At 38.8% G+C, this 27,291-nt stretch overlaps 1 protein-coding gene across 3 annotated transcripts in view; it reads left to right on the top strand.

Annotated features, from left to right (window-relative positions):
* Positions 1–251: 251 nt before the first annotated feature.
* The window catches only part of CFLAR (CASP8 and FADD like apoptosis regulator), a 67,943-nt gene continuing 40,903 nt past the window's right edge, over positions 252–27,291 (top strand). The window contains exons 1-2 of one of the 3 annotated variants that reach the window (XM_007501604.3): positions 252–546; positions 23,619–24,042. In XM_007501604.3, coding sequence (XP_007501666.1) covers positions 23,669–24,042 — 374 coding nt within the window. In that variant the 5' untranslated portion in view covers positions 252–546; positions 23,619–23,668. Of the gene's footprint in view, positions 547–5,707; positions 6,242–14,087; positions 15,127–23,618; positions 24,043–27,291 lie in introns of those variants that run through there. The other 2 variants (XM_007501605.3, XM_007501606.3) reach the window with 2 other exon arrangements.

The following is a 27,291-nucleotide window of genomic DNA, read 5'->3' as shown; positions in this document are numbered from 1 at the left end:
AAACTGAGGCCCAGGGACGTTAAATGACTTGTCCAAGGTCAGCAACAAGGAGATATCGTGAAACTAAAGAATCTTCCTCCAACTCGAAATTCTTGGGACATCTAAAAATATATTTTTAAAAATTGATCTTTCTGTTTACATCGAGTAAATTTCCCCTGACCTCTATGACTTTGAACTAACTATACTATTAAAGTCTTCTAATCACCGGAGACCCCCGATTATGCAAACCCACAAAGGGCTAGCTGCGTCCTGCTGGGCGTGGACAAAAAAGGCAGATCCGTCCCTAAAGTTCGCTGGGCTTGGTTCCGGCTTCTACTCGCGGTTCTGGGTTAGGCGCTACTAGCCCAGAGGTATGTGAAGGAGCCTGGCAGGGTAGCTGCCAGACCGTAAATTGTGTAAAATCATTTGCAATAATAAGCCGCTGTCCGGGTCCTGAAGAGAGGACACAGCAGACACTCTCTGGGGGTCCCTATTGATCAGATAACCCACTGGACAGGACCTCACTTCCGGCGTCGGATTCTGGAGCTGGGGGCCGAAGTTTTGTGGGTGAGTTACTTATTTTTGGCAACGTCCCCCCTTTTTCTTTCATTTCTTTTTCCTTAAGGTTGTGAACATTTTTCATTCTCAAGAATGTTCTTCTTAAGGGACATAGGGCGGGGAGGGAGAGTTGTTGATAGATGGCTCTCATCAGACTCATAGGTGGATTGTGGGATTTAAAAAAATCATTATTTACTTATTTATTTTTCGTCTGGCTTGTGCCTACCAGGGGCTCCAGGTCAGCTTCTGGCTAGATCTGGTAGAGGGCAGAAATGAGACGTGGCATTCTACTGCTGGGAAGTACTGAAGTCTTATCCTGAGAAAATGAGGAGCCTTGTTTCCGGCCCTGGTCTTTGCATTCCTTTTAACCCCACTGAAGCCTAGGCCACGAAAAAAAAGGCTAGGCCGACTAAGTTTCATTTGTGTAACAGTTAAACTAGTTACTGGGGGGCACGCCCGCACTGGGGTCGGTGAACACAGGAAGATTTGCTTTTCCCTGTATTTAGTCGCGGGGTTGAGGTTGGGGGTTTGGTTTCCTTTTCAAAGGATGTTATTTTTTAAGACTTACCCCATCCTAAATCTATATTAAAAAAAAAAAAATTCTGTGTAGAGGGAGGAGGACAGAAATGGTTTGTATGTGTGAAACCAAAGACTTTAAAAAATGATTTTATTAATATGTTCCTCATTACCAGCATTATGGATAAGCAAGCATTACTTGCTTATTGAGCATACCAAGTTGGTCAGTATGTTTTTCTCTTCACAATATAGCATCACAGTCATTCTATCTAATTCAACCCTCCCCATGATCTCTTTTTACAGATGAGGAAACTGAGGTACAGACAAGTTAAATATATTTAGAGGAAGCATCTGGGGAAGGGAACTGAAACTGCTGAGACTTTAAACATCACTTCTCCTTGGGTCTTATTTTCTTCAGCTATAAAATGGGGACAATGGTGCCATCTAACTCATAGAATAGTGAGGAATGTGCATTTTTGCTTAAAAAACTTTTTTGTTTATATAATTTATTTTTGCTTGTTTAAATTTCATTTATTTTACTTTTTTACACATCTATACAATTTTTAATAATTATTTTCTCTTAACATTTTTTATTTTAAATTAAAAAATTAAAAAAATATATTTAAATCCTTACCTTCTGTCTTCATAGAATCAATACTGTGTATTGGTTCCAAGGCAGACTATGTATTGATTCCAAGACAGAAGAGTGGTAAGGGCTAGGCAATGGGGGTTAAGTGACGTGCCCAGGGTTACACAGCTAGGAAGTGTCTGAGGTAAAATTTGAACCCAAGACTTCCCTTTTCTAGGACCTGCTCTCAATCCACTGAGCCACCCAACTTCCCCCTTTAATAATTGTTTTCTGATATTTTTCAATCCACGTTCTCCCCTTCCCTCTTTCTTCTCCCTCCTCAGATGGCAGATAATATGTTATAGATTACATATGTGCTTCCTTGCAGTACATATTTCCATGTTTGTCATGTGGTGAAAGAAGACACATATAGCTTATAACAAGAAAAAAACTCATGTAGGAGATAAAATGAAAAATGGTATGCTTCAATCTGCATTCCAACTCCATCATTTCCTTCTGTGGTGGTGATAACTTTTTTCATCATAAAAACACCCTTGGAGTTGTCTTAGATCCTTGCATTGCTGAAAATAGTTGTTATTTACAGTTGGTCATAGTACCTTATTGCAATTACTCTGTATAAGTTCTCTTGGTTCTTCTCACTTTTCATTACTTCATGTCTTTGTAGTTTTGTTTTGTTTTTTAATGATCCTCCTGTTTTAAAAAAGTAAATAAAAAAAGAGAAAAAATGTAAGTACTTCAACAAGCTTAAATTGATTATATTCCTATATGGAAAGATGATATCTATAACACTTAAAATTGTTATCATTATCATAGTAGTTAGAAGAAATATAGTTTAACTGGCAGAGGGTGTGGTATTAAGCTGTTTAGGATATGTTAAAAAATTAGGGGGGGGAAAGAGGATTGTACTAAGAGAAAGGAAGAAGTAACATGGGGAAAATACCACTTAAAGAGGTGTGGGGGCGGGGGAAATACTATTACAAGGCGGAGAGGATGAGTATTGTGACAGAATACTCTCATACTCCTGTTTGTCATTTCTTATGGCACAATAATATTCCACTGTAGTCATATACCACAACTTGTTCAGTCATTTCTCAATTGGTGGACAAAACTTCAGTTTCCAATTCTTAGCCACCACAGAAAGAGCTGCTATAAATATCTTTGTAAAAGTATGTCCTTTTACCCTATCTTTGATCTCTTCAGGATACAGATTTAATAGTTTTATTGCTGAGTCAAAAGGTATCAGTTTTACACCCCTTTGGGTATGGGTCCAAACTGTTCTCCAGAATGATTGGATTAGTTCACAGTGCCATCAAAAAATGTATTAGCATCCCAGTTTTCCCACATTACCTCAACATTTATCATTTTCTTTTTCTGTCATATTAGCCAATCTGATCAATGTGAGGTGGTTGGTACCTCAAAGTTGTTTTAATTTACATTTTTTTACATGACTAAAGATAATTTTAATTTCTTCATCTGAATTCCTTTTTTATATATTTTGATCATTTATCAACTGCGGTATGACTTGTATTTTTATAAATTTGACTCGATTCTTTTTATATTTGAGAAATGAGGCCTTTGTCAGAGACACTTGCTATCAAAAATTTCTTCCCAAGTTTCCCTTATAATTTTGGTTGCATTGGTTTTGTTTGTGCAAAATTTTTTTATTTTAATGTAGTCAGAATTGTTTATTTTACATCTCATTATGTTTGATCATAAATTCTTCCTTTATCCATAGATCTGACAGGTATATTATTCTGTACTTCCATAATTTGTTAATAGTATCATCCTTTATTTCCCTTCATTGCCCCACAGTGTTTCACTTACTAAGTTCAATGGTCTCCTGGTTCTACTCATTTCACTCTGCATCAGTTCATGGAGGTCTTTCCAGTTTATATAGAAATCAAGCAGTTCATCATTCCTTATAGCACAATAGTTTTCCATCACCATCATATCATATCATATTTGTTCAACCATTCCCCAATGAGAGACACCCCCTCATTTTCCAATTTTTTGTCTGGACTCTCTTAATACTAATCCCTTCCCTCTGAGTTTACCTCTAATTTATCTCATGTGTTATTTACATGTTGTTTCCCTTGTTAGACTGTGACTTCATGGCACATGGGGAGGGCAGACTTAATGTCAAGAGTTTAGCACATGCCTTATAAATAGTACTTGTTTAATCAGTGTTTGTTGAAATAAACTTACTTGATGTCAGGTCTTCATTAAAGCCCTACCCTACTGACTCTTCTGGGTGTGTAGGCACCATAGCATGCAGTCTTGTTAGTAGGTACAAGTTTTCCTAGGTTTGATCAAACCTGAAAGACATCTGGTGGAAGAGAGATTAGACTTGTTTGTTCTCTATAGATTCAGAAAGCAGAATGAGGAACAATAAGAGGAAGTAGAACTTCTAAATGAGGAATAAACGGTTTGGTTTTAGGGGGACTGGGGTTCCTCCTTCCTGGAAGGTTCCAATCTGAAAGCAAATAATGGAGGTAGCAAGGGATAGTGGAAAAAACACTGTATCTATAGCAAGAAGATTCAAGTTCCTTTACAAACTCTGCTGATGTCAACATGGAAATCTAGAAGTTCCCAGTTTATTTAGTAGGGAGGTAGAAACCCCAGGTTTTGACCTCGTCACAGGAGTTTCCCCCTGAGGGAAGGTCCCACTTCACCAGACAAGAGCTGGGAGATAGACCCCATCCGAAGTCAGTAGCTCTTTTGTCTCCAGCCTTTCCCAGTATATCACATCCTCCTTTGGAGGAACGAACTCAGGACCTTCAGCTTGTGAGACTGATGGGCTACCTATTGTGCCAAAGCTGAAATGGATATCTATTGTCTGGTGAAGTTGGACCTTCCCTCAGGGGGAAACTCTCCTGTGACAAGGTCAAAACCTGGGGTCTCTACTTCCCTACTAAAAAACTGGGGACTTTTAGATTTCCATGTTGACAAGCTTTATGATTGTTAGAGATTGGAAGAAAACAATTTGGATAAGTGTGGATTAAAGAGCACCCTTCAGTTCTCACAGGAACTGGGAACAAGTACAAGCCTTGGGGTCTCCAACTTACAAGCTAGTCCTAAAACTTGGGGTTCATTAGATCTTAATAGGCTATAAGTTGGGGGTTTCTAGATTCCAGTTGACAACTCCTATGTGTTTTCTTCCATAACCTGATGAATATGGAAATATGTGTTGCATGATAGTACATGTATAACTATTGCTTACCATTTTAGAGAAAGGGGAGAGGGAGAATTTGGAACTTAAAATGTGAGAAAGGGAATGTTAAAAATTGCTTTTACATGTAATTGGTGAAAAATTACTTAAAAAACTGAAGAAAAAAAAGATCACTCTCTCAAATTTTATTGGAGGACTTTGTATCTTCTTTGCTTTTAACCCATTCTGTCTAAAATCATATCCCTTCCTATTTAGATTATAATCTCCATGAGAAAAAAAAAAGTACTGCTTCATTTTGTAGTCTCCAGTCCTAGCTTTGAGGCCTACTACTTAAGTGGTAGGTGCTTGAATACACATTTGTTAAAAGAAATGGAGGAAGTGACTTTTGATTTGGGGTAAGAGCCCTATAGCCTAGAGCTAGCAGGCAGTCTGGGTTGGATCATACTCCGAGGCTAGAAGATTAAGGGCCAATTGGATTAAAGAACTAAAGAACGCAGAGTTGAACTATGGCAAAGTTGAATTTTAGAGGTGGACTGAGCTTCGAGTTCTTGTCGGAATTATTAGGAAATAAGGCGGGGGAGTATAAAATTGGGGCAAAATGCGGAGGGCCTTAAACACCTTGCAGAAACTTTAGACTTTATGCAGTACGTTAAGGGGAGTCTTTTTCTCTTTTGTTTTTTAAATAAAGGGAGTGACATGCTCAGAAAGGAAATGTTAATAATTTTTTTGTAACTACCACGTTCTTCCATCCTCCCCCCCTCCCCCCTTGCTATCCCGGAATCTTTGTGTGTATTTCTATCTCTTTGTCTAGGGTTGGGGAGCAGGAGGGTGGTGATGACCGAAGTCTTTGAAATTCCAAATAAAAACAATCCACGGATGAACTCCCATTTTTTGGATCCCCAGGGAGAAGGGCTCTGGTCTTGCTTCTTCCTCGCCCCTTCCTCATTCTCATAATGAGCCTCTCTTCTGTGGATGAGTCATTTTCTAGGGGTGGGAGTCTTAAACTACGCTTTTACTGAAAACTTATGATACCTGCTAGTTCTCGAAGCCAAAATTTCTCAAGCGAAAACTCGCCCCCTACGCTTCAGCCTAGAGAAGGAAAGGGCGGTCCACCCAGGCCGCCCTGCTAAAATTCTTTCCTGGACTGGTTTGGTTGGAAATCCCCGGCAGCCTATTGAAGTCCCTGAGCAAATTGTAGACGGCGAATCACTCACCCCGGCTCCGCCTCCCTAGCTTTTTGGACCCATCTCAAATTTGCGGCTTCCTGTTTTTCGTTTGCTATTATGTTGTTTGGCTAGAGAGGCAACTTTAAGTAGGTAGCGTTGGCTACTGTAGCATTAAACAATTACAAAATGTACTATTTCTGTGTCTCCGCTGTGGCTCAGCTCCGTGGTGATACCCGAGTGTCGGATACCCAAGCCCAGTGCCCTGTGAGTACGAGGGAGCACCCATCCCTTCTCTCTGTTCCGGCAAAGTTGAACTTAGAGGCCGACTTGGAGGACTGGGGTTCCCGGTCTTAGACTTCCGCCTCTGTGGCACTGCACTCTGAAACTGAACTTGAGAGCTGTTTGCTCAGCCTTGGAGCCTGTGGGCTGAACGCTGCTTGTCTGCTCCCACCCATAGAAGTTGTTTTGGAATGAAATGTCTGTCAGGGTGTAAAAAAATGCTTCCCCCCCCCCCCCATTCATTTATTAGGCACCACTGATTATATTCTAGATCAACCAAAAGTTAAGAGATGAGAAGGAGAATAACTTATTTGTATAGCCTTTATGCAGACAGCTTAGAGCTGGGGTTCTTTTTGTGTGTGTCATAGACAGACCCTTTTGGCAGTCTGGTGAAGCCTCTGGAGTGCTTCTCAGAATGTTTTTAAAAGCATAAAATAAAACACATAGGATCATAGAGGGAAACAATTATATTGAAGTACTATTACTTAAAAAATACCTTTATTGAAAAACCAAAACCAAAACAAACCCAAAATTCCCATGGAAGGAGGCTTAGGGCAGTCCCAGGGTGTTCCTACAAGGTTCCCAGGTGCCTAAATACCCCCACAAAAGGGAAGAAAAACTGAGTAAACTTTTTATTCATATTTGCATTTATGTTCATCCTATGTCTAGCACCTGGTCTTTTTCAGCAAGCATTTGTCATTTTTGAGAGAGAAAAAAAAAGCATCTCTAGGGACACATTCCAGGTCAATGACAAACCATTAAAAGACCTTTGAGCCAAAGTTGTATGCTAATAAATATTTTGGTCATGTTAATGCTATTTTAGACACGAGAAAAGTATTAACAAGGACTTTGGTAAAGATAGAAAAGTAGATTTTTTTTTTATTTGGTTGGAAAACAGTTTCTTGAGGGCAGAGACTTCCATTTTTATCATTTTATCCCTTCTACTTGATATATTGTCTATAACATTGTAGACATTTAATATTTCTTGATTGTTGTCTGCTTGCCTTCCCCCCCATCTTTCTGTAAAATAGAAATTATTACATAAGTAATATAGGATACTGATACTTGTTCTACCTTCTTTAAAGTGTTATCTAGCATACTTTAAGATACTATATAATGTGAACCCAAGACTTGGAGACAATACGATCTGAGTTCAAGTCCTTTCTTAGCCACCTACTAGCTATGTGACTTAGGACAAGTCATTTAACCTCTCTGAGCCTCAATTTCTCTATTTGTAAAATAGGGATAATAATAGTTTATAGAGTTATGAGAATCAAATAAGGTAACATGTAAAGCAAAACTTAAAGCCCTATATAAATGTTAACTGTTGTTGTTATTAAGTTGTTTTTGAATGTCACAATCAGTAGTGTTCAATACATAAATGAATAAAAAAGTATTTATTAACCTTTTGCTATGTATTGGGCAGTGCTAATACAAAGGTAAAGACAATCTCTGCCCCAGAGGAGTTTTTATTATAGAGGCCTCTGGGTGTTGGAGTGGACTGAGTGTTGGATTTGGAGTTAGGAAGACTATCTCAGATACTTACTACCTGTGTGACCTTAGGCAGGTCACTTAACCTGTCTCTGTCTAAGTTTCCTGAAGAACAAAAAAATGGAGATAAAAATTAGAACCATCTTCACAGGATTATTATGAGAATCAAGTGAGATAACATATGTAAAGTACTTAGTCGACTTAAAGTACTATATAAATGTTAGCCATGATTATAAAATTGTTATTAGAAACAATATACATTGGGGCGTGATGGTCAAATAGGAGAAGTTTGGTTCAGAAAATTTTATAGGGATGAGTAGAGCCATAGGTAACAGGTTGACCCATCTGTTCCAGGAACAATGGCAAGATTGAGATGATCTTGGTTCTAGAACCAGAGTTGGGAGTGAAGAGGTATAGGTCTGAATGTGGGTGATGAAGTTCTTGGTTAAGCCACTTCCTTATATGTAAAATGAAAAAGAGAGTAGCAATAATGCATTTATATTGCATTCAAGGTGAGAGCTGTCCAAAAAGAAATAGATTTCTGTTAAGATAATGAAGTAATAGTGTTAAAGCAACCCCAGGAACAGACAAGTATCTTGGAATGTTGTAGAGGGGATTTATATTTCAGGTAGACTTCTAAGCTCCTTTCTGACTCTTGAGATTCTGTGTTTCTTTGATGAGAGAACTACAATTTACTCTTGTTTTTCAGGGAGGGAAAGGAAGGCAAGAGGAAGGAAAAAGAAAGAGAATGGGTATTTATTAAGGGTCTACCAAATGCTGGGCACTGAGTTAAGAACTTTGCAACTATTATCTCATTTGTCTCATGGGTACATTATTCAGTTTTTTCTCTTTCAGTCATTCAACAATCAAGTACTTTGCTATATGCTAGTAATTAATTATAAGGCATACCAAAAGATATGACAGTATTTTGTGCATAGCACATTCTCAGGAACATTGTGTACTAAGTATATGTATGTGTTTATATGTTCCAGTGGGGTAGGGTGATCCTGGTTAAAGTTAACAAAGTTAAAGAATAAGGCCTTTGGGGGAGAAATAAAAAGGCCTTTGTTCTGGCATTGAAATTGTTTCCTTGATAGAGGATAAATTCCAAATCCATATATTCCATGGACTCCAACCAGAGAATTGGCTTTTAAATAGTATGAAAGCAGAAAACCACAACCAAGAGACTCAAGGTGAAGGGCTATAGGGATTGTATTGGCTCATGATTTTTTAAAAAAAAGTTTATTTAATTAGATGATTTAGAATATTTTTCCATGGTTACAAGATTCATGTTCTTTCCCTCCCCTCCCCCCCAACTCCCTCCAGTAGCTAAAATAGAATTCCACTGGGTTTTACATATGTCATTGATCAAGACCTATTTCCATATTATTAATATTTGCACTAGAGTGATCATTTAGAGTCTCTATCCCCAGTCATATCCCCATCGACCCATGTGATCAAGCAGTTGTTTTTCTTGTGTTTCTGCTCCCACAGTTCTTCCTCTGAATGTGGATAGTATTCTTTCTCCTAAGTCCCTCCGAATTGTTCTGGATCATTGCATTGCTGCTAGTAGAGAAGTCCATTACATTTGATTGTACCACAGTGTATCAGTCTCTGTGTATAATGTTCTCTTGGTTCTGCTCCTCTCACTCTGCATCAATTCCTGGAGTATGTTCCAGTCCCCATGGAAATCCTCCACTTTATTATTCCTTTTAGCACAATAGTATTCCATCACCAACATATGCTGCAATTTATTCAGCCATTCCCCATTTGAAGGGCATCCCCTTATTTTCCAGTTTTTTGCCACCACAAAGAGTGCAGCTATGAATATTCTTGTACAAGTCTTTTTCCTTATTATCTCTTTGGGGTACAAACCCAACAGTGCTATGGCTGAGTCAAAAGGTAGACAGTCTTTTATCACCCTTTGGGCATAGTTCCAAATTGCCCTCCAGAATGGTTGGATCAATTCACAACTCCACCAGCAATGCATTAATGTCTGGACTTTGCCACATCCCCTCCAGCATTCATTACTTTCCATTGCTGTCATGATAGGTGCTGGCTTATGATTTACTGGACTCTTGTGAATCTTTGAGGCCCCTCTAAGGACCCACAAGACCCCAAGAAAAGAGGAATCACAAGGCCCTGGATTTAGCAATGACTGTTGGCAGTCATGGAGGTTGAAGACTGTTTCAGCATACCCAGTGTTGACTGAGTTCTTGGGCCATGCAGGATTTTTCTATTCATAATTACTATTAGTTATGCAGACTGTGCAGTTCCTGGAAAAGGGAGTTCACTTTGTCAACTATAAGTGCATTCCCCTTTGGGATATATTTACTAGTGAACCCTAATGCCTTCTTTCATTTTGGGAGTGTCCTCTACTACAGGATAGTGTTGTAAGTTCAGAGTACTCTTTAGGTCCCTGGAAGAGGGGAATTAACCTTGGTTGTTATGGGAGTGAGTCCTTTGTTCTTTGTAGTGTTGATTTTTTTTTTGTCTCTGAATAATATCTTTACCACACTTCAGTTAAATGCTTCCATGGAAGTGGAGTGCCCTTTTACCTTTTCCATTAAGACCTGGAAGCTGTAGGTCTATTCTTATATGTGTTCCTACCAAGGTTGAACACACTGGCCAGTTGTTCACAAGACAGCCTTGGCTGGTGAGCCTAAGGTTTGAATGACTAGTGCCCTAGATTGCAAGATCCGAGAGGGAGCAACCTAGGGACTGATTCATAAGATATCCCAGACAAGATACAAGTTACTACCAGTGAGTCTTGAGAGTGAGTGAATCAGGAAACAATTAGCTTGCAAGACATCTGAGGATGGAAAGCCTTAGGATTGAACAGCTAACCCCTGCTGTCAGGGAATTGACAGGGTTCTAGACACCTTGATTTCTTTTTATTTATTTATTTTAAAGTATTTCTTCATGGTTACATGATTCATGTTCTCTCCCTCATCTCTTCCTTCCTCTCTCCTGGAGCTGACAAGTAATTCAACCGGGTTATATGTGTATTATCACTTGATGCCTATTTCCATATTATTCATTTTTGTAATAGAGGAATCTTTTAAAACACAAACCCAAAATCCTATACCCATATAAAAAAGTGATAAATCATATTTTTCTTCTGCATTTCTACTCCCAAGGTTCTTTCTGTTGATGTGTATAGCATTATTTCTAATAAGTTCCTCAGAATTGCCCTGGATCATTGCATTGCTATTTCATTTGATCATTCCCATAGTGTTTCAGTTTCTGTTTATAATGTTCTCCTGGTTCTGCTCATTTCACTCCACATCAGTTTATGGAGAGCTTCCCAGTTTTTATAGAAATCAAGCAGTTCATCATTCCTTTCCTCACAATAGTATTCCATCACCACCAGATACTACAGTTTGTTCAGCCATTCCCAATAGAGGGATACTCCCTTATTTCCCATATCAGCAAACTCAGAATGGCATGTGGGAGTTGGGTCCCTGGGACTGATGAGATTTGAAGAAGGTTTATTTAACTGTTTGTTGTCTGTCTCTTGTAACTCTGTGCTGTGAGTATATACAGGTGGGAGATTGAGAAGAAAAACCTTTATGTGATTTATTAGTTAACTCTGTCTCACCCCCATCATTCTGGAACATGGGGGAGGTTTGAAAGACAAGAGAATGAGTTAGGAGATTCAAAAAAGAACTTATGTGTGAATTTTGAGATTTTTTAAAACTCTTAAGATAGATTAACTGAGTGAAAAGGGATTTTGCCCTCTGCTTTTTAGAAGACAGGGGCTAGAAAAAGATCTGTTCAACATTTTTCCTCCTTTCTCCTCTGCTGGCCACAGAGAGAGAAGGTAGAAGAACAGAAAGAGATATTTATCTAAGACGAATCCAACTAGAAAATAGAGAAGAGACAAGGCCCAGAGGTTCTCTCACCCACTTGAGGAGGATCAAAGAGGCCATTGGCTTCTCTGTCTAAAATTATAATCGATAAATACAAGGCTGCTCTAATGGACAGAGGCCGCCTTCCAAATTCATGATGAACTCTATGCCCTTAAACAGTCTCTGATGATTCCAGGCAAACATAGATCAGAGTTTTTGCTTGAGTACCTCATTCCATGGTATTTTGTAGGAATTGATGAAGGCTTTGGAAATTGACTGGGACTCTTATACCCCATGATATCCCACCCCAGTGGGAAAGTAGGTATAAAAATTATATATATTTTCCTTTTCTTTAACCTTATTTTTCCCTATAGAAGAAAGCATTGATCTCTTAGACCCCACTTCTAGGTTTTCTGGTGCACAAATTCCACTTAGAAGATTGGGTTTTTGATTTATGCTTAAATTGATTCTGATTTGGAGGGGCCATTTCAGATATCCCTGACAACCATTATAGCTATAAGAACTTCCAAGAGAGAACTGGGGTCCTGAACCAAGCTTAGAAAAATGATGGATTGATCCCAGTTTGAGAGATGCCCTTCCAGTTTCTCCTAGTAGTATATACTACTATACTATACTGTGAGGACAGCTGAAAAAATACTCACTGTGTCCAAGTAAATGGACCAGCAGCTCCACTTGTCTTTTAAATAGCTGAGACTTTGGAGGGATAGCCCTCAAGGTGACATTCGGAACCCTGGTGATTGGTGATGAGACTGGACTGACTGTATTTGCACTGGGAATTTGTGAACTTTTAGGCATTTTAAGTCCTGTTTTTTTTATTGTTTATTATGTATTGTATGACCACCCTGATGGTGAGACCTAGAAGGGGACTATGGGATTGGTATTGGGAGGGATCATTGTCATTTGGAAGATAGTGCTAGGTGTCAGAATTAGTGACACCAGAAATGGGGAGAAGTCCTGGAAAAGATTGGAGAAGTTACCAATTCCCCAATAACCATGGTAGGCTCCTTTTTCTGTTTGTTCAAAGAAGAATGGGGCAGGTGGTATGGTTTTGGAATAGAAATGGCAGGTCAAAATTACTTTGGAAAGTTTTTGATTGCCCCAGTCACCAAAGTCTAGTTTGTTTCAACCAACAACTTCTGAGCATCCTCCACTCAGAGACTGATATAACAATGGCTAAGAATCTAAGGCAAAGCATTGAGATAGAGATGAGGAGACTGATGCCTGTTGGGAATGGATGAAGCACAAAATCTGCAGTTTAGTAAATCTGATCATTATGCCTGCACAAGTAGGTGGCCAAGAGCACATGTTCCCCTTCCCTTTAGGGTCGGGTAAATACAAGACTGAATTCAAGTGTATGGTTACCTTCTTCTGAGAACTTAACCCAGAGAATTATAGTAACTGGCTTCCCTGTATTCATCCAGTAAGATAAGTGGCACAAAAGGGAGACCAGTGGCTAATAGAGGGCTCGGGAATCACACCACATGTATCTCATGACATTTGAGTAGAGAATTCAGTCCACAACAGCTGGAGTATGCCCAAGCATGGGACATGACTGGCCAAACTGGATTTGCAAATTTAAGCATACCTCGGGCAAACGTCTGGTGGTCATGCAAGAGAGCCACACTGAAATGAGTCTTGATGAACTGGTCAGGAACATGTACCTTGGTAAAGTTGGAAATCCCAGTCATGATAGCGTGTTTCAACCTTTCTACTCATTCAAATCAGTCATAGGAAAAGAGACACTTTTGGTCTCTCCTCAAAGCTCCTTCAATCAGTCAGTCTATTTAGATACAGTAGGAGTGGCTGGGGGTGTCCTAGATGAGTTCAAAGCTAGAAACCCAATGGCAGAAAGGTTTAACCCTGCAATTAGATAACTCTTGGGCCAATTGGTGGGACTTAAGCCCTGGGCAAAGATTGCACCCAGAATACTTGCTCTCCTTTAGAGAACTATGGGGATTCTAAGGAAACAAAAAACTTTGGATCTAGATAGAATAGATGAGAGCACATTTGAACTGGAAGCTGAATTAATGCTTCAAAAATGGGGCAAGAAAGCACCCCATTAATGAAAAGAAAAAAGGGGGAAATTGAATGGTACAAAATCTGTGTCTTTCTCATAAGAAGTGCTAAATACCTAGATAGATGTTAGTACTTTCCCTTTCTTTTAGAACCATCCCTCCTCCCCACCCCCCAACAACAACAACAACAAATCTTGGACTTTCACATTTCAAAGGCCTTGAGGAGTGGAGTAACTCACAATCCATCAAATCTTCTAATTTTAAACCCAGTATGTCTACACCTCAGTGATTCACTCATCTTTTACCTAGATGTCTAACCACTTACTTGTACTAGGCAGTAATTCGATCATCTTTTAAAGTTGTTGAAGATGACCCGCAGTCTTACTGGAACAAAAGTTGGGAGGTGGGGATGTGGGGTGGAGTTTCTTTGATTGGAGATGCTATAAATTGAATCTTTTGGACTCAATACTTTGACATTCCTTAGACACCAAAAGCTGGGGAATGACCCTTTTGCTAAAGAATAAACTGTTGTCTTCTACTTTGGCTTCTGAGCTCCGTTTGTGAACTTTCTTTCAGTGGTGGGATCCACTGTCTGCAACCCCATACCTTGCAAAAGGGAATTGGAAGGGAGGAGCTGGGTAGAGATGATGGGGAAGTGGCATGGAGGCCTTAGTCTAGGCAAGAGGTGGCAAAAATTCATCTGTGAGAGCCCATTTTTCAGAGTTCAAAATTCTGTTGGGAAAGGGCATGAGGATTATGGTAAGGGTGCCAGTACTCCATTAGGCCATTGTGAGGAAAATACTTTATAGACCTTAAAGTGTTCTGTAAATGTAAGACAACATAGTCTTGGTTAATAGGATCTTTTGTAGATTGTCAATAGACAAGGAGAAATATTGAAACTGCAGGCAAGTGTTAAGTCATCAATTTCATAATTTAATCCCTAAACCTAGCCAAATACCACCCCTTCTTATCCCTCTTGGTTGTTTCGATGACTCTCCAGAAGTATCGTCTCTGTCTCCCCTCCCCCTACTTCCTTCACAAAAAGAAATTAAACTGGTTCCAGAATTTTTGCCTCACATGACTCACTATGACAAACTGATTCTAACCCATTGTTTCCTAGATTATTTGACAGTTGGGGGCTGCCACTTAATCCCTAAAGAATCTCCTTTATATATATGTAGTCATACTTTGGGCAATGTAGCTTGGGGGAGGTGAAATTAAGGGGTCAGTAATTTAAATTAGCAAATGCTTTTCTGGGACACAGTATGAGGAGTTAGGTAATGTTATTTTCATAGTGGGCATTACAGATTCTTGTGAAACGAAACTAGTTTGTCAGTTGAGCTGGCAAAGAAACTATTTATAAATTGTAGTTTGTAAGTATTCAACAATTTTTGCAAACTACTTAGGATCTATCTAGGATCCTGGAGATAGAGCTGAAAGGAACTTCAGAGGCCATCTAGATTAACTCCTTCAGACGAGTGGTTTGTTTAAGGTAGGTCTATATAGATAATAAGTGTCAGAAATGGGATTTCCATGGATTGGCATAATGCTATCATGATAAAGTATCTCTTTCTCAGGTTGATCTTCCCATCCTCCTTTGGTAATTTAAACACATTAGTTGACTCTTAAAACCTATGTATCGCTCTTTGGAACTTTAGAATCTAGTCTAGGAAAAAGGGCTATTTGTTTCATGATACTTTATGAAGAAAGGTTGTTTTGTCTTTAGAATTCCTTTGTAAGAATCTTAATTCTATCAAAGTACTTTAATAATTTATAGTCTCACATTTATTAAATTTGGGGTTTTTAATTTTAAGTTCAATTAGTTCTAATTCTTAGGAAGTGGTTCTGTATGTTTCTATGTTCTTGAACAAGGCAGAATGATGTAATGGAAAGATCTCTGTCAAAAGATCTGAGTTCCTATCCTAGCACTGACATTTCTTATGTAATTCTGGGACAAGACATTTAAATTTTTGGGTCTTGGTTTCTTCATCTAAAAATTACTCATAGATAGAAAGAGAATTTCCCCTCTCAATTATATGCAATAACAAATTTCCACATGTGTTTTCTGAAATTATAAAATCCAAATTGTCTCCCCCTCCTTGGAGATGATAAGCAATTTGATCTGGTTTACATATTGGTAATTGTTGTAAGAGAACACTCATATAAAATTAAAACTCAAAAATAAAAACAAACTAAAGTGAAAAATCATATGCTTTGATCTTCATTCTCCAACAATTCTTTCTCTGGAGGTGGATAGAATTCTGTGTCATAAGTGGACATATGGACCAATGGACAGTTCTTTGTCATAACTCCTTCAGAGTTGTCCTGGATCATTGTATTGCTGAGAGTAGCTAAATTGACAGAAAGAGAATTTACTAGACACTAAACACTTTCTTTAGGATTAGAAACTAAACATGAAACAGTTAACTTGGAAAGATGGTAAGTTCTATAGAAGGCAGTAGTGAGTTAATAGTTTCTGTTGGAATAGCCTTGGTTTTAGAGATGCTACATACAGTTGTGTGGATTCTTGTCTGTCTTTTAAGGTCTTTGCAGTGTAATGGTAACAATCAGCTATTATGGTGGATAATTCCTATGTTATCCACTCCAGTATTTCAAGGATATGTGATTATTTTCACCAGTGTGGGGCACTACATATGGCAGTGACAATCAGCTCTCTTCTCCAAATCTAGGTAGAGGGTCTTCATGAGTTGCTCTAGCTGATCAATTTTGTCTAGTACATGATCTTCTGGAATCATTTGGGCAAATTTCTTGAAATTTAACTAAGCTAGTCCTGTGGTTTGTCATGGTGTCTATATCTGAAGCCTTCCCAGATCAAAGGGACATCTTAGAGCTTAGTCTTTTGCTATCATTAAGTTTGAAGACCCAGGGTGACTTCTACTGCAATGAGGCATTGGGGCAGGATGTTCTTGGTGAAAGGGCTTTATTGTAGGGTTTTTTTTAACACTTACTTTCTGTTTTAGTAACACTCTAAGATAGAAGGACAAAGGCTAGGCAAACAGAAATAAGTGACTTGTTCAGGGTCACACACAGCTAGGAAGTAACTGAGTCCCGATTTGAACCCATATCCTCTCATCTCCAAGCCTGGTACTCTATCCACTGTACCATATAACTGCCCCTTTTATTGTGGTTTTAAAAACTGTTCTAAAAATGAACAATCCTATATTCTGTGGGTTACCTCATTAAACTTTATTTAAAAAAAAACACTATTGTATGAGCCCAAATTGTAGTGTGAAAATATTTAATAATTTGTTACGCCAAAGTACAAAGATTTATCTAAGATCATAGATTTGAAACTGGAAGGAATCAAAGAATCCAAAATTACACACTTGGAAACTTAAGCCCAGAGAGGTTAAGTGATTTTATACAAGGTAGGCTGACATAGGTAGTAAGAAGCATCATCAATGGAATTTGAGTTCAGAGGTCCTGACTCTAGAGTAGTATTTTTTCCACTGTCATATGCTGCCTCCTGAGATCTGATAAATCAATATTAAAAGTCAGAATTTTTCTTAAAATTATGTTTGTTCCCCTCCCCCCCTTTTAAAAACCAAATCTCTTTCATGATTTGAAGCAGCTAGGTGGCACAGTGGATAGTGTGCTGGAAGAGGAGTCAGAAAGACCTGAATTCAAATGCCGCCTCAGACACTCACTAACTATGTGAACCTAGGCAAGTCACTTAAACCTCTCTTTGCCTCGGTTTACTCATCTGTAAAATAAGGATAATTCTTAGTTTATAATAGCACCCACCTCCCAGGGTAGTGAGGATCAAATATAGATAACACATATAAGTTGTTCAGTCTGTTGTTAAGTTGCTTTGATCATGGTTCGCCATTTCTTTCTCCATCTCATTTTAACACATGTAAAGCAATCTTCAAATCTTAAAGCACTATAGTGATGCTAGTTGTTATTATTGTTTCTGTTGCCTTAGAATTGAATTTTATCCTACAAAATCAAAGCGTTCTGTTCAATTTAACATCATAGGATTTTGGAACTGGAAGGGTCCTTAGAAGTCAGCTATATAATCACATTTTGCAAACAAGCAAATACTCCACTTCTCAGGACCCTAACTTCCTCAAGGTCATGTGCGTTGTGTATCATAGACCCATTATTGTTGACTTGACTTAACATCTGACTGACCTGGATCAGCATGTAATCTCTATTCTTCCTCTTATAATCTTTGCATATGGCATGATCTCATTAAGGAACTCATCTGATTAGCATTGAAGAAATAGATGATTGTAAAATTCTTATGCCATATGTAGGTGAACATACTATGGGCTAGGAGAAATGAGTCACTCAGATATATATATATATTTAAAAACTGACATCTTATTTTGTTGACTTGAACATAAATGTCTTAGTAGAGTAGGGATATATAACTGTATGTGTGTGTGTGTGTGTGTGAGAGAGAGAGAGAGAGAGAGAGAGAGAGAGAGAGTGAGAGAGAGAGAGAGAGTTGGGGAGAGGGGAAGAAAGAGAGAGATAACTGGGGGAGAGGGGAAGAAGAAAGAGAGTTGGGGAGAGGGAGAAGAAAGAGATGGGAGGAGGAGGGTGAGGGAGAGACAGAGATAGAGACAGAGAGGGACACACAGAGGGGGGAGGGAGAGAAAGAATGGAGGAGAGAGAGAGAGAGAGAGCGAGAGCGAGAGAGCTCACTTTTTGGCAGAGAGGTAAAGCATTTATGGAGTTCTTTGCAGAATAATGTTTTTTTTACCCATATTCATAATTGAAGGAGTCATAAAAGTTTTAAATTTCTTCTCTATTTGGCTCCAGTATGGCCATTTTATTTATGTATTTATTTTAAAACTTTACTTTCTGTATTAGTATCAATTCTTTTGTTTTTTTTTTCTTAAACCCTTACCTTCTGTCTTAGAATCGATATATATTGGTTCTAAAGCAGAAGAGTGGTAAGAACTAGGTAATGAGAATTAAGTGACTTACCCAGGGTCCCACAGCTAGGAAGTTTCTGAGGCCAGGTTTTTTGTAGGGAGTAGCATCAGTGAGAACTCTGATGGGGGCTGGAACTAATAGGGGAAGGTGTCTAACAGCAGTCATCTTCCCATATCTGTCTTCCTTAAGCCAGGGACTGCCTATCCAAAACAGCAAACCATATTTTAATTTGTCTCTTAATTAAAAAACTTAGAGGTGTGGTAGCAAATCTATGGCATGTGTGCCAAAGGTTGGCACTCAGAGCCACCATTACCTCAGCCCAGGGTTCACCAGAGTTAGTTACCAGAAAGCCAAAGGGACACAGGCCAGGCTGCTCCCCTCCCCCTCACCTGAGGACATTTCTCACATCGCCCACCCCTCTAAAAGGTTCACCATTACTGACTTAGAGGATCCATTCTACCATGGCTCATGAAAAATGAATGTTTTGTTGAAGCAAGTTAGTGGAAGAAGTTTGAATTAGTACTGACAGCTCCTATTTCTTCAGTCTAATAGTTTAATAATTGAACTCCCTTTCTATCTTAGTTGAGGCTCCTATGTTGACTTGTCTCCCAATTCAAATAACTACTCCCATTTGTGTAATGCATTAAGGTGTATAGAGCATTTGCCTTACTATAATCTTGTGAGGCACATAGTCCAAGTATAATTAACCTAATTTTACAGGTAAAGAAAACTGAAGTACAGAGAGAATAAATGACTTCCACCCAGTGGAATGGAATGGGGTCTAGTAATTGGCTGAGTGGGCACTCAAGCTCGTCTGACTCAACATGGTGTAGTGGACTTAGAATCAGGTAGACCTGTTTCAAATCCTATCTCTGATACTTAATAGCTTTATGCCCTTGGGCAAGTAATTCAGCTTCTCGAAGTCTCACCTTCCTCATCTATAAAACAAAGGAGCTGGACCCAGATCAGTGGTTGCCAAAATTTTTTGATAATGTACCCCATTGGTAAAATTTTTCCAGTCCCCTTCCTATGTGTATATTTGCTTATTTGTAGATTATTTATTTATATGTACTAATATGCTAGTAATTGTGTACATTATAAAACTTAAACAAAACTATATATTAAAAAAGATGAGATAAAAATAAAATATTTGCTCCTGGAGTCAATAGAGCATGACTGGATTTTACCCCTAACATGAGTGAGTTCCATGGTCTGACCAATACTATGGAGTATGGACTGGAGAGGAAAGAGACTCAAAGCATGGAGACTAATTAGGAGACTATTTCCATTGTCTAGTCCTGAGTTAATAAAGGTTTGAATTAAGGTATTGGGATGTTTGCAAGGATGTTATAGAAACAATAGCATTTGGCAATTGATTGGATATGTGGTCTTGGATAGGAAAGAACTGAAGTTTTGTTTTTGGAATGATTTTTGAACTTGGGTATGCCAGAAAGATATTGGTGCTCCTAAAAAAAAAAACAGAGAAGTTTGGGAGAGGGATCAGTTGAGTTGGAAGGAGATAAAATCAAGTCTGCTATGATCCTAGTGCAGTCCATCTTCTTAACCTGTGAGACTCACTCTATTCTACTAGGAATAAAGAAGGAGATACTTTTACTCTCTCCCCCTTCCCCCTCCTTAATTTTCCTTTCTTTCTTGCCCTATTGGATAAGATAGAATTCAGGATCCCACTGGATCTAGATGTTCTTCCCTCTCAGATTTGATTTCACTGAGAGTAAGGTTTAAGTAATTCCACTTCACGCTCTCTTCCTCTCTTTCTCGTATGAGAGTTCTTCCCCTCCCCTTCCCATGTGTATCTTTATATGGGAAAGATTATTCTATTAAGTCCCCCCCCCCATTTCTTGAAGTAAATCTTAGTGTTATCGACGGTTCCCCCCTCCCTTTTCCTTTCTTTGCCCCCACTTTCCCCAAATCTTCTTAATGCCCCAATCTTTCCCTATGCATGTTTCTTCTAACTACTCTTATGATGCATACAATTTTTGAGAGTTACACAAAACATTTTTCCCACATATTAATATATATATAATTTGATGTAAATGTAGTCCTTATAGAAGAGAGTTTGACTTAAAGAAAAAGATAAGATTTATCTCCTTTTCCCTTTCATATTTACCTTTTTATGTTTCTCTTGCTTTCTGTGCTTGGATATCAAATTTTCCACTAAGTTCTGGTCTTTTCTTAGCAAATGCTTGGAAATCTTCTATTTTGTTGAATGCCCATACTTTCCCCTGGAAGTATATATATATATATATATATTTTGCTGGGTAGTTGATTCTTGGTTGGAGACCCAGCTCTCTTGCCTTTCTAAATATCGTGTTCCATGCTTTGCGGTCTCTTAGTGTGTTAGCCGCTAGGTTGTGTGTGATCCTTATGGGAGCCCCCTTATATCTGAAGCTCATCTTCTTGGCTTCTTGTAGGATTTTCTCCTTTTCTTGGAAGCTCTTGAATTTGGCAATTACATTCCTAGGGGTTGTCCTTTGGGGATTTAGTATAGAGGGTGTTCTATGAACCCTTTCTATTTCTATTTTGCCCCCTTGCTCCAGAAAGTGTAGACAATTTTCTTTTATAATCCCCTGTAGAATAACATCGAGTTTATCTCTGGTTTTTCTGGGAGACCGATAATTCGGAGGTTGTGTCTTCTTCCTCTATTTTCCAAGTCTGTGACCTTTTCAGTGAGTTAGTTTACGTTTTCTTCTAATTCATTAATATTTTGGCTTTGCTTTATTGATTCTTGCTGTTTTATGATCTCACTTTCTTCGAGTTGCTTAATTCTGGTCATTAGGGACTGGTTTTGCTTTTCAGCTTTGTCTGCCCTTCTATTGGATACTTCCAGCTCTTTTTCCAATTGATCAGTCTTATCTGTTAGACTGCTGATCTCTTTCTCCCATTTTTCTTTCCAGGTTTCCATCTTTTGGATAAGTTCCAGTTTGAGATCTTCCAGAGCTTGTTGATAGTTTCCATTTTGGGAGGCATGTTCTGATTTTTTTTGGATTTCCTCCTCATTCTCTTCTTTTCCTTGGGTACTTCCACCATAAAAGTTTTCAATAGTCACCTTTTTCCCTTTCTTCCTGGAGGCTTGATTTTGGGCCATGTGAGCCATCCCTTTGGTGGTTTTATTCCCCTTTCCATTTTGGTCTGGGGTCTGGGTGATGTGGGTGGGTTTTCTGTGAATTTAGGTTGCCTCAGACTAGTTCTTCCCAGCCTCTGAGAGGCTAGAGCGCTAGGCCCCTGATCACTGACAAATTGCCCAGGTATTCAGCTCCGCCCAGATAATCAGCCTGCGGTCTGCCCCTGGTGTTTAGCTCCACCCAGATGCTCAGCGCAACCGCCCCGATTAAGGCTCCGCAGCCCCAGCCTGTGCTCAGTGCAGGATTCTCCCGTGAAACCACCCTGAGACGTTTTTTCCTGGCAGTCCCCAGATCCCAAGGACCCTGGAGTGCCCTCCCCCCCAGACAGAGACGTTCCCCACTCACTCAGTGTCCCAGTGAGCGCTCAGGTAGCTCGCTCTGGTTTGGTGGGGGAGGTGGGGGGGGGGAAGGGCGGCTCAGTTCACGTTTCTGTGCAAGCTTTTCTTATTATTATAGTGTGGAAATGTTTAAACCCCACGTACCTTCGTCTCTGTGGGATACTGGGGAGTCCTGTTCCGCCAAAGGTGATTTTTATGCTCCTTTGATGTAGTCTATTTCGTTCAGTGCTGGGGAGAGGAAGCGTGTGGCGTCTAGATTGCAGCCATGATTACCCCGAAGTCGAAGGAGATACTTTTACTCATCAGCCATTACCAAGAGTGCTTCCCCCCAGCGTGGAAGTGATGTAGAAGGCAGACTGTGGGTATATTTTGGAGAAGGAAGAAGGAATTTTGTCTATGCAGCTTCTGTTGCACATCTAACCATACTAAAATGTTAATGCTAGTGAAGAAGGGAAGAAGTTTGTATTTTCCTCAGGAAGGAGGCAGAGTGGGCACCATAATAGATGAAGGAGATATTGTGATTGTGTTGGAGACAAGCCCTAGTAAAGAGAGGGTAGAATATGTAAGATTAAAATTATTATCCAATACTCCAAGTAATACATATCATAAGAATTTTTTAATAATAAACTTGAAGTAAAGGAAAATCAAAGGCTAGGGTAAAGAGAGGCTTACCCAGAACTCATGTGGGAGAAGAGAGAGAGGGCGGGCAAAACATCCAACTATATACAATATGCAAGCACACAAGGTGGGGATAAAGAGAAAAGGGATGCTGGGAGATGTAATTCAAAGGTACAATATTTTCTAATTACACAATTAGGACCCATATTCCTACTTTTCAATTGGTTGATCATATGTCATTATTGTTCAGTCATTCAATTGTCTGACTTTTTTGTGACTCCATAGAAATCTATCCAAGTTCATGTTCATTGTTTCCATGATACTATATAACCATCTCATCCTCTGCTGTCTTTTTTGCCTTTTGCCTTCAATTTTTCCCAACATCATGGTTTTTTCTAATGAGTCATATATCATTAAAGTCATGTCATTCTCAGTGTTCTCTTTTTGGAGACCATGACCTAGATAGCCTAAAAGGACCCTTTCAACACAAAATCCACAACCTTGAGATCCATCTTTATTTTCCTGATTCCTTTTCTCCCACCCACAAAAAAAAACACAAAAAAAACCCTATCTGCCCATTACCTGTCATTTCTCTGGTACTTAAAACTTGTATGATAGATTTGTTTCTGGCTTTTTAATAATAAAAAATCCCCCAGATAACTCATCATGCAGGGTATTCTTAGTTTCACATCCTTTGGAAATTTACAGTGGGATTAATGTTCTGTATTTAAACAGACCTAATGTATGTTTTGATTTTCATATTATTTGCTGGGGCTGGTAAATAGAATGAGCATTTAATTTGCCAAGTCTCAATAGAAAAGGGAAAGAGTTAAGTATCAATTCTAGACAATAGTTAACTTAGGATCAAAGAACTATTGGATTCCAGAGCCAATAGGGACCTTTTTGTCCAAACCTTTATATGAGATTTTTCTTTCCTTCCCTTTTTAAAACTAACCCTTTCCTCACAAATCCTACAGAAACCTCCCTGTTGGAAAGAAGTTACGAAGAATAAAAGACACAATTAAAGATGACTTCAAAAGCAGCTTGGTTTCTCATTGAAAAAAGACAACCACATGCAGCCCCAGTACCACAGTGCCTTGGAATGACAGGGCATAGGATGTCAGCTCAAGTCATTCATCAGGTTGAAGAGGAATTAGATGAAGATGAAAAGGAGGTGATTCTTTTCTTATGCCGGGATCTTGCCCCAGATTTAACCACAAAGTTGGACTTACGGGATCTTCTATGCACTTTGAATGACAAGGGCAAGCTATCTCCTGCTGGTTTGGCAGAATTGCTGTACAGAGTAAGGAGGTTTGACCTGCTAAAGAGGATAATGAAAACAGACAAAGCTTCGGTGGAAGCCAGCCTGATCAGATACCCCAAACTGGTTTCTGATTATAGGTAATTCACTCTTGACTAATTCTTAAGAGATGTTGGTTGATCAGTAATTTGGGGATTGGGGTAAATGAAAAGGAAGATAGTAGTTACCAAATGGTAGGTATGAGGGACAGAGTCATAATAAAGGTAAAATGTTATTAATGATAATGCTTCATAGGATAAGATTCATAAAGTGCTTTCCTTACAACAAGCCTGAGAAATATGTTGTGAAAGTGTTTTTATCTTTTAACAGATGAGGAAATGAAGGGTTAATGACTTGCCCACAGTCACATAGTCAGTAAATGTTACAACTAGGATTTGAATCCAGATCTGACTCCTACTTCAATTTCAAGGTTCTTTCTTCCTCCCCTCCCCCATCACTATTAATATATACATACATACATACATACATACTATATACACACACACACACACACACACACATATATATATATATAATATTTACATATACTTAGGCTATCTGTTTTCCATAATTGAATGAGAACAAGCATTGTTTAATTTTTTTATTTGTGTTCCCAGTGTCTAGTGTATGGTAGTTCTTAATAAATGCTTGTTTTATAAATACTATAATAATAATATATACTTTAATGTATAATAATAAATGCCACACTTCCTTTCTATGCATCCTCTCCCTTTTCTTCTTCTTCTCCATCCCAAACAAAAGGGGAGTGTAAGTTCTAAATGCCATACAGAGTGTTTTAGAGTTTATTTATTTGGTGGTAAACCCTTGCAATTAAAATAAGAGAACAGATGGTTTCTGCCTGAATGATGAGATGGAAGGAGACAGGAGTGAATAAGAGTTAGTAATTACTGCCAAATTCATGAGATTCCACCGGAGAATTAGAAGTTCCATCAGTAACATTTCTATGTCATTCAGGTCCCAGCAATTTTGAGTCCCGCAGAGATGGAAATTCTAGGATGCAAAGGACCTGCTTTAATACTCTAGATTTCTGAAGAGTTTTCCTAACTTTTTCTTTATCCTCTATATCCTTTGAATTTCAGCCCAGCCTTGGTTAGCTGTTAGTGGGAAGTTAATTTCCTCTTATTTTAGGCCATCAACCCATCAACAAGCATTTTTTAAGTAACTGTTATTTGCCTGGCACTAGCTTAGTTGCTAAGGGTTTTTAGATAAAAATGAAAATAGTTCCTGCCCCTTAAGGTTATAAGCTATGTAAGGAGGAGGGAAGAAATAAAAATGTTCATAAAGTAATAAATGCAAAGTGGTAGATAATAAATAAAAAGTGATGAAGATGGGAGTATTTCTAAGTATCTAGGAGGAATTGGGAAAGGCCTTTGGAAAGAAGTAGTAACCTGTAAGATTCTCTTGGAGGGACGTAGATACTCAAAGAATTGAGGATGAAGAATATTTTTGGCATTTGGGACAACTGGACAAATCTATGGAGGCAGGAGATGGAATGTTATATATGAGCAACAGCACATGGAAGTAGGTCAATATAAAGTTCACAAAGGGATTCTGTAATGTACATTGTTGTGAGGATCAAATAAAATATTTGTAAAGCACTTAGACCAGTGCATCATATAGTAGGTGTTTAATAAATGCTCCCCTCCTCCACCTTTCCCTATAAGCCTGGAAAGATAAACTGGGGCCATAGTGTTAATGGTTTTCAATATTAAGGGCCAAACAGAAGAATTTGTTTTTGACTTAGTGGCAGTAAGGAGCCACTGAAATTTCTCAAGCAAGAGAATGGCTTGGTTAGAGTTATGCTTTGGGAATATCCTTTTGGCAACTGTCTGGTGGATAGAGCAGAGAGAAGATTAGAGGCAGGGAAATCAACTGCAAGGCTACCATAGTAATCTAAGCAAGAGGTGGTGCTGGCTTGAATTCGCACCCTTGTTGTGGGAGTAGAAAGAGATATGGACAGAGGTGAGAAATGGTAATGAGCTAGGACATCCAGACCACTCACATGTCAAAGATGTTGAAAAGGGAATTTCTGCATTGGATGGGATGGTTGACCTAGACCTGTAAGGGTCTAGTTTCTCTAAGATGCTATTGTTTTGTAATACCCTGGGCCTGCCTTTGTGTGCTTGGTCTGTCCTATGAAGGACCACCAGAACTGTCTTTAGAGGCTGTGAGTATATATGCTTCCAAGGATAAACTATTGAGTTGTTGGGAGAAAGTAGAACATGTCTTGCCTTTAAGAGGCAAAATCCTCTCAGATCAAGTGGTTATTTTAGCTGGAATGTCTTATGTCTTCTTGTATCTTTTCCAAGCCATCCGGCTAACTTTCTTAGCCAGAATGGAGTTGAAGATCCTAGGGGTCACCACAAAATCTTGCTTTAAATATCAAATCCTATTAGTGCTAGATTTGAATAGATAGGTTAGAGCATCTCTTTTTCTCCCGATTCACCACCTAGTTAGATAGAGAAAAACCCAACACAAGGCAAGCTGAATCTCAGAGGTAGGACTCCCTGTAGCACAGATGCCACTTTATTTAAGCAAATCAGAACCTTGTTGTTCCAGTACAGGACAAAGTGACAAAATAGGGTGATTGGGAATAGTACCCCAAGATGTGCTGATGTTCTATAGGAAAATAGAAATTGTATTTCTATCAGGAACTTGATTCTTTTTTAAACCTTTACCTTGTCTTAGAATCAATACCATGTATTGGTTCTAAGACCAAAGAGTGATAAGATCTTGGCAATGGGAGCTAAGTGACTTTCCCCGGGTCACACAACAAGTTAGTGTCTGAGGCTGGATTTGAACCTGGGACCTCCCATCACTGGGCTTGGCTCTCAATCCATGAACTTAATTTGAATGGACCATTCCTCAGATAGGTCAAGATCACTTTGAACTCCATCTTAAAGGGAAAAGATAGGGATTTCTTTGGGGGGAGTTTTTTCTTTCCCTTTGTGAAAATTAGTTATGTTATTAATAGGCAAAAGAAGGAAAACCAAAAAGAAACCATTAAGAGTATGAATTCACCTTTCAGAGTCCCCTTAAGGAAGTGATTCTTAACTCTTTGTTTTGGACTTCTTCTGGCAGTCTGGTGAAACCTGTGGATTTTTTCTTTGAATAATGTTTTTAAATAATTGAAGGAAATGCTAACTTTCATTTAAGAGGTTCATGAAAGTAAAGATGTAATCTTCCCCCCACCCCACCCCCACACACTTTCGTAGATCCCTTGAAAATTGTAATGAACTCTTGAGGGTCTGTGGACTCTAGGTTAAGAGCCTTTGCCCTAAGGTTTTTCTTAGGAGTGATCCAGGCTCTCTGTGCCTATGGGTCAAGAA

This window comes from Monodelphis domestica, chromosome 8 (assembly GCF_027887165.1).
Source record: "Monodelphis domestica isolate mMonDom1 chromosome 8, mMonDom1.pri, whole genome shotgun sequence".
In the NCBI taxonomy this organism is placed as follows: domain Eukaryota; kingdom Metazoa; phylum Chordata; class Mammalia; order Didelphimorphia; family Didelphidae; genus Monodelphis; species Monodelphis domestica.
Note: the sequence above shows the minus strand (reverse complement) of the source record. Positions and strands in the feature narration are given on the sequence as shown.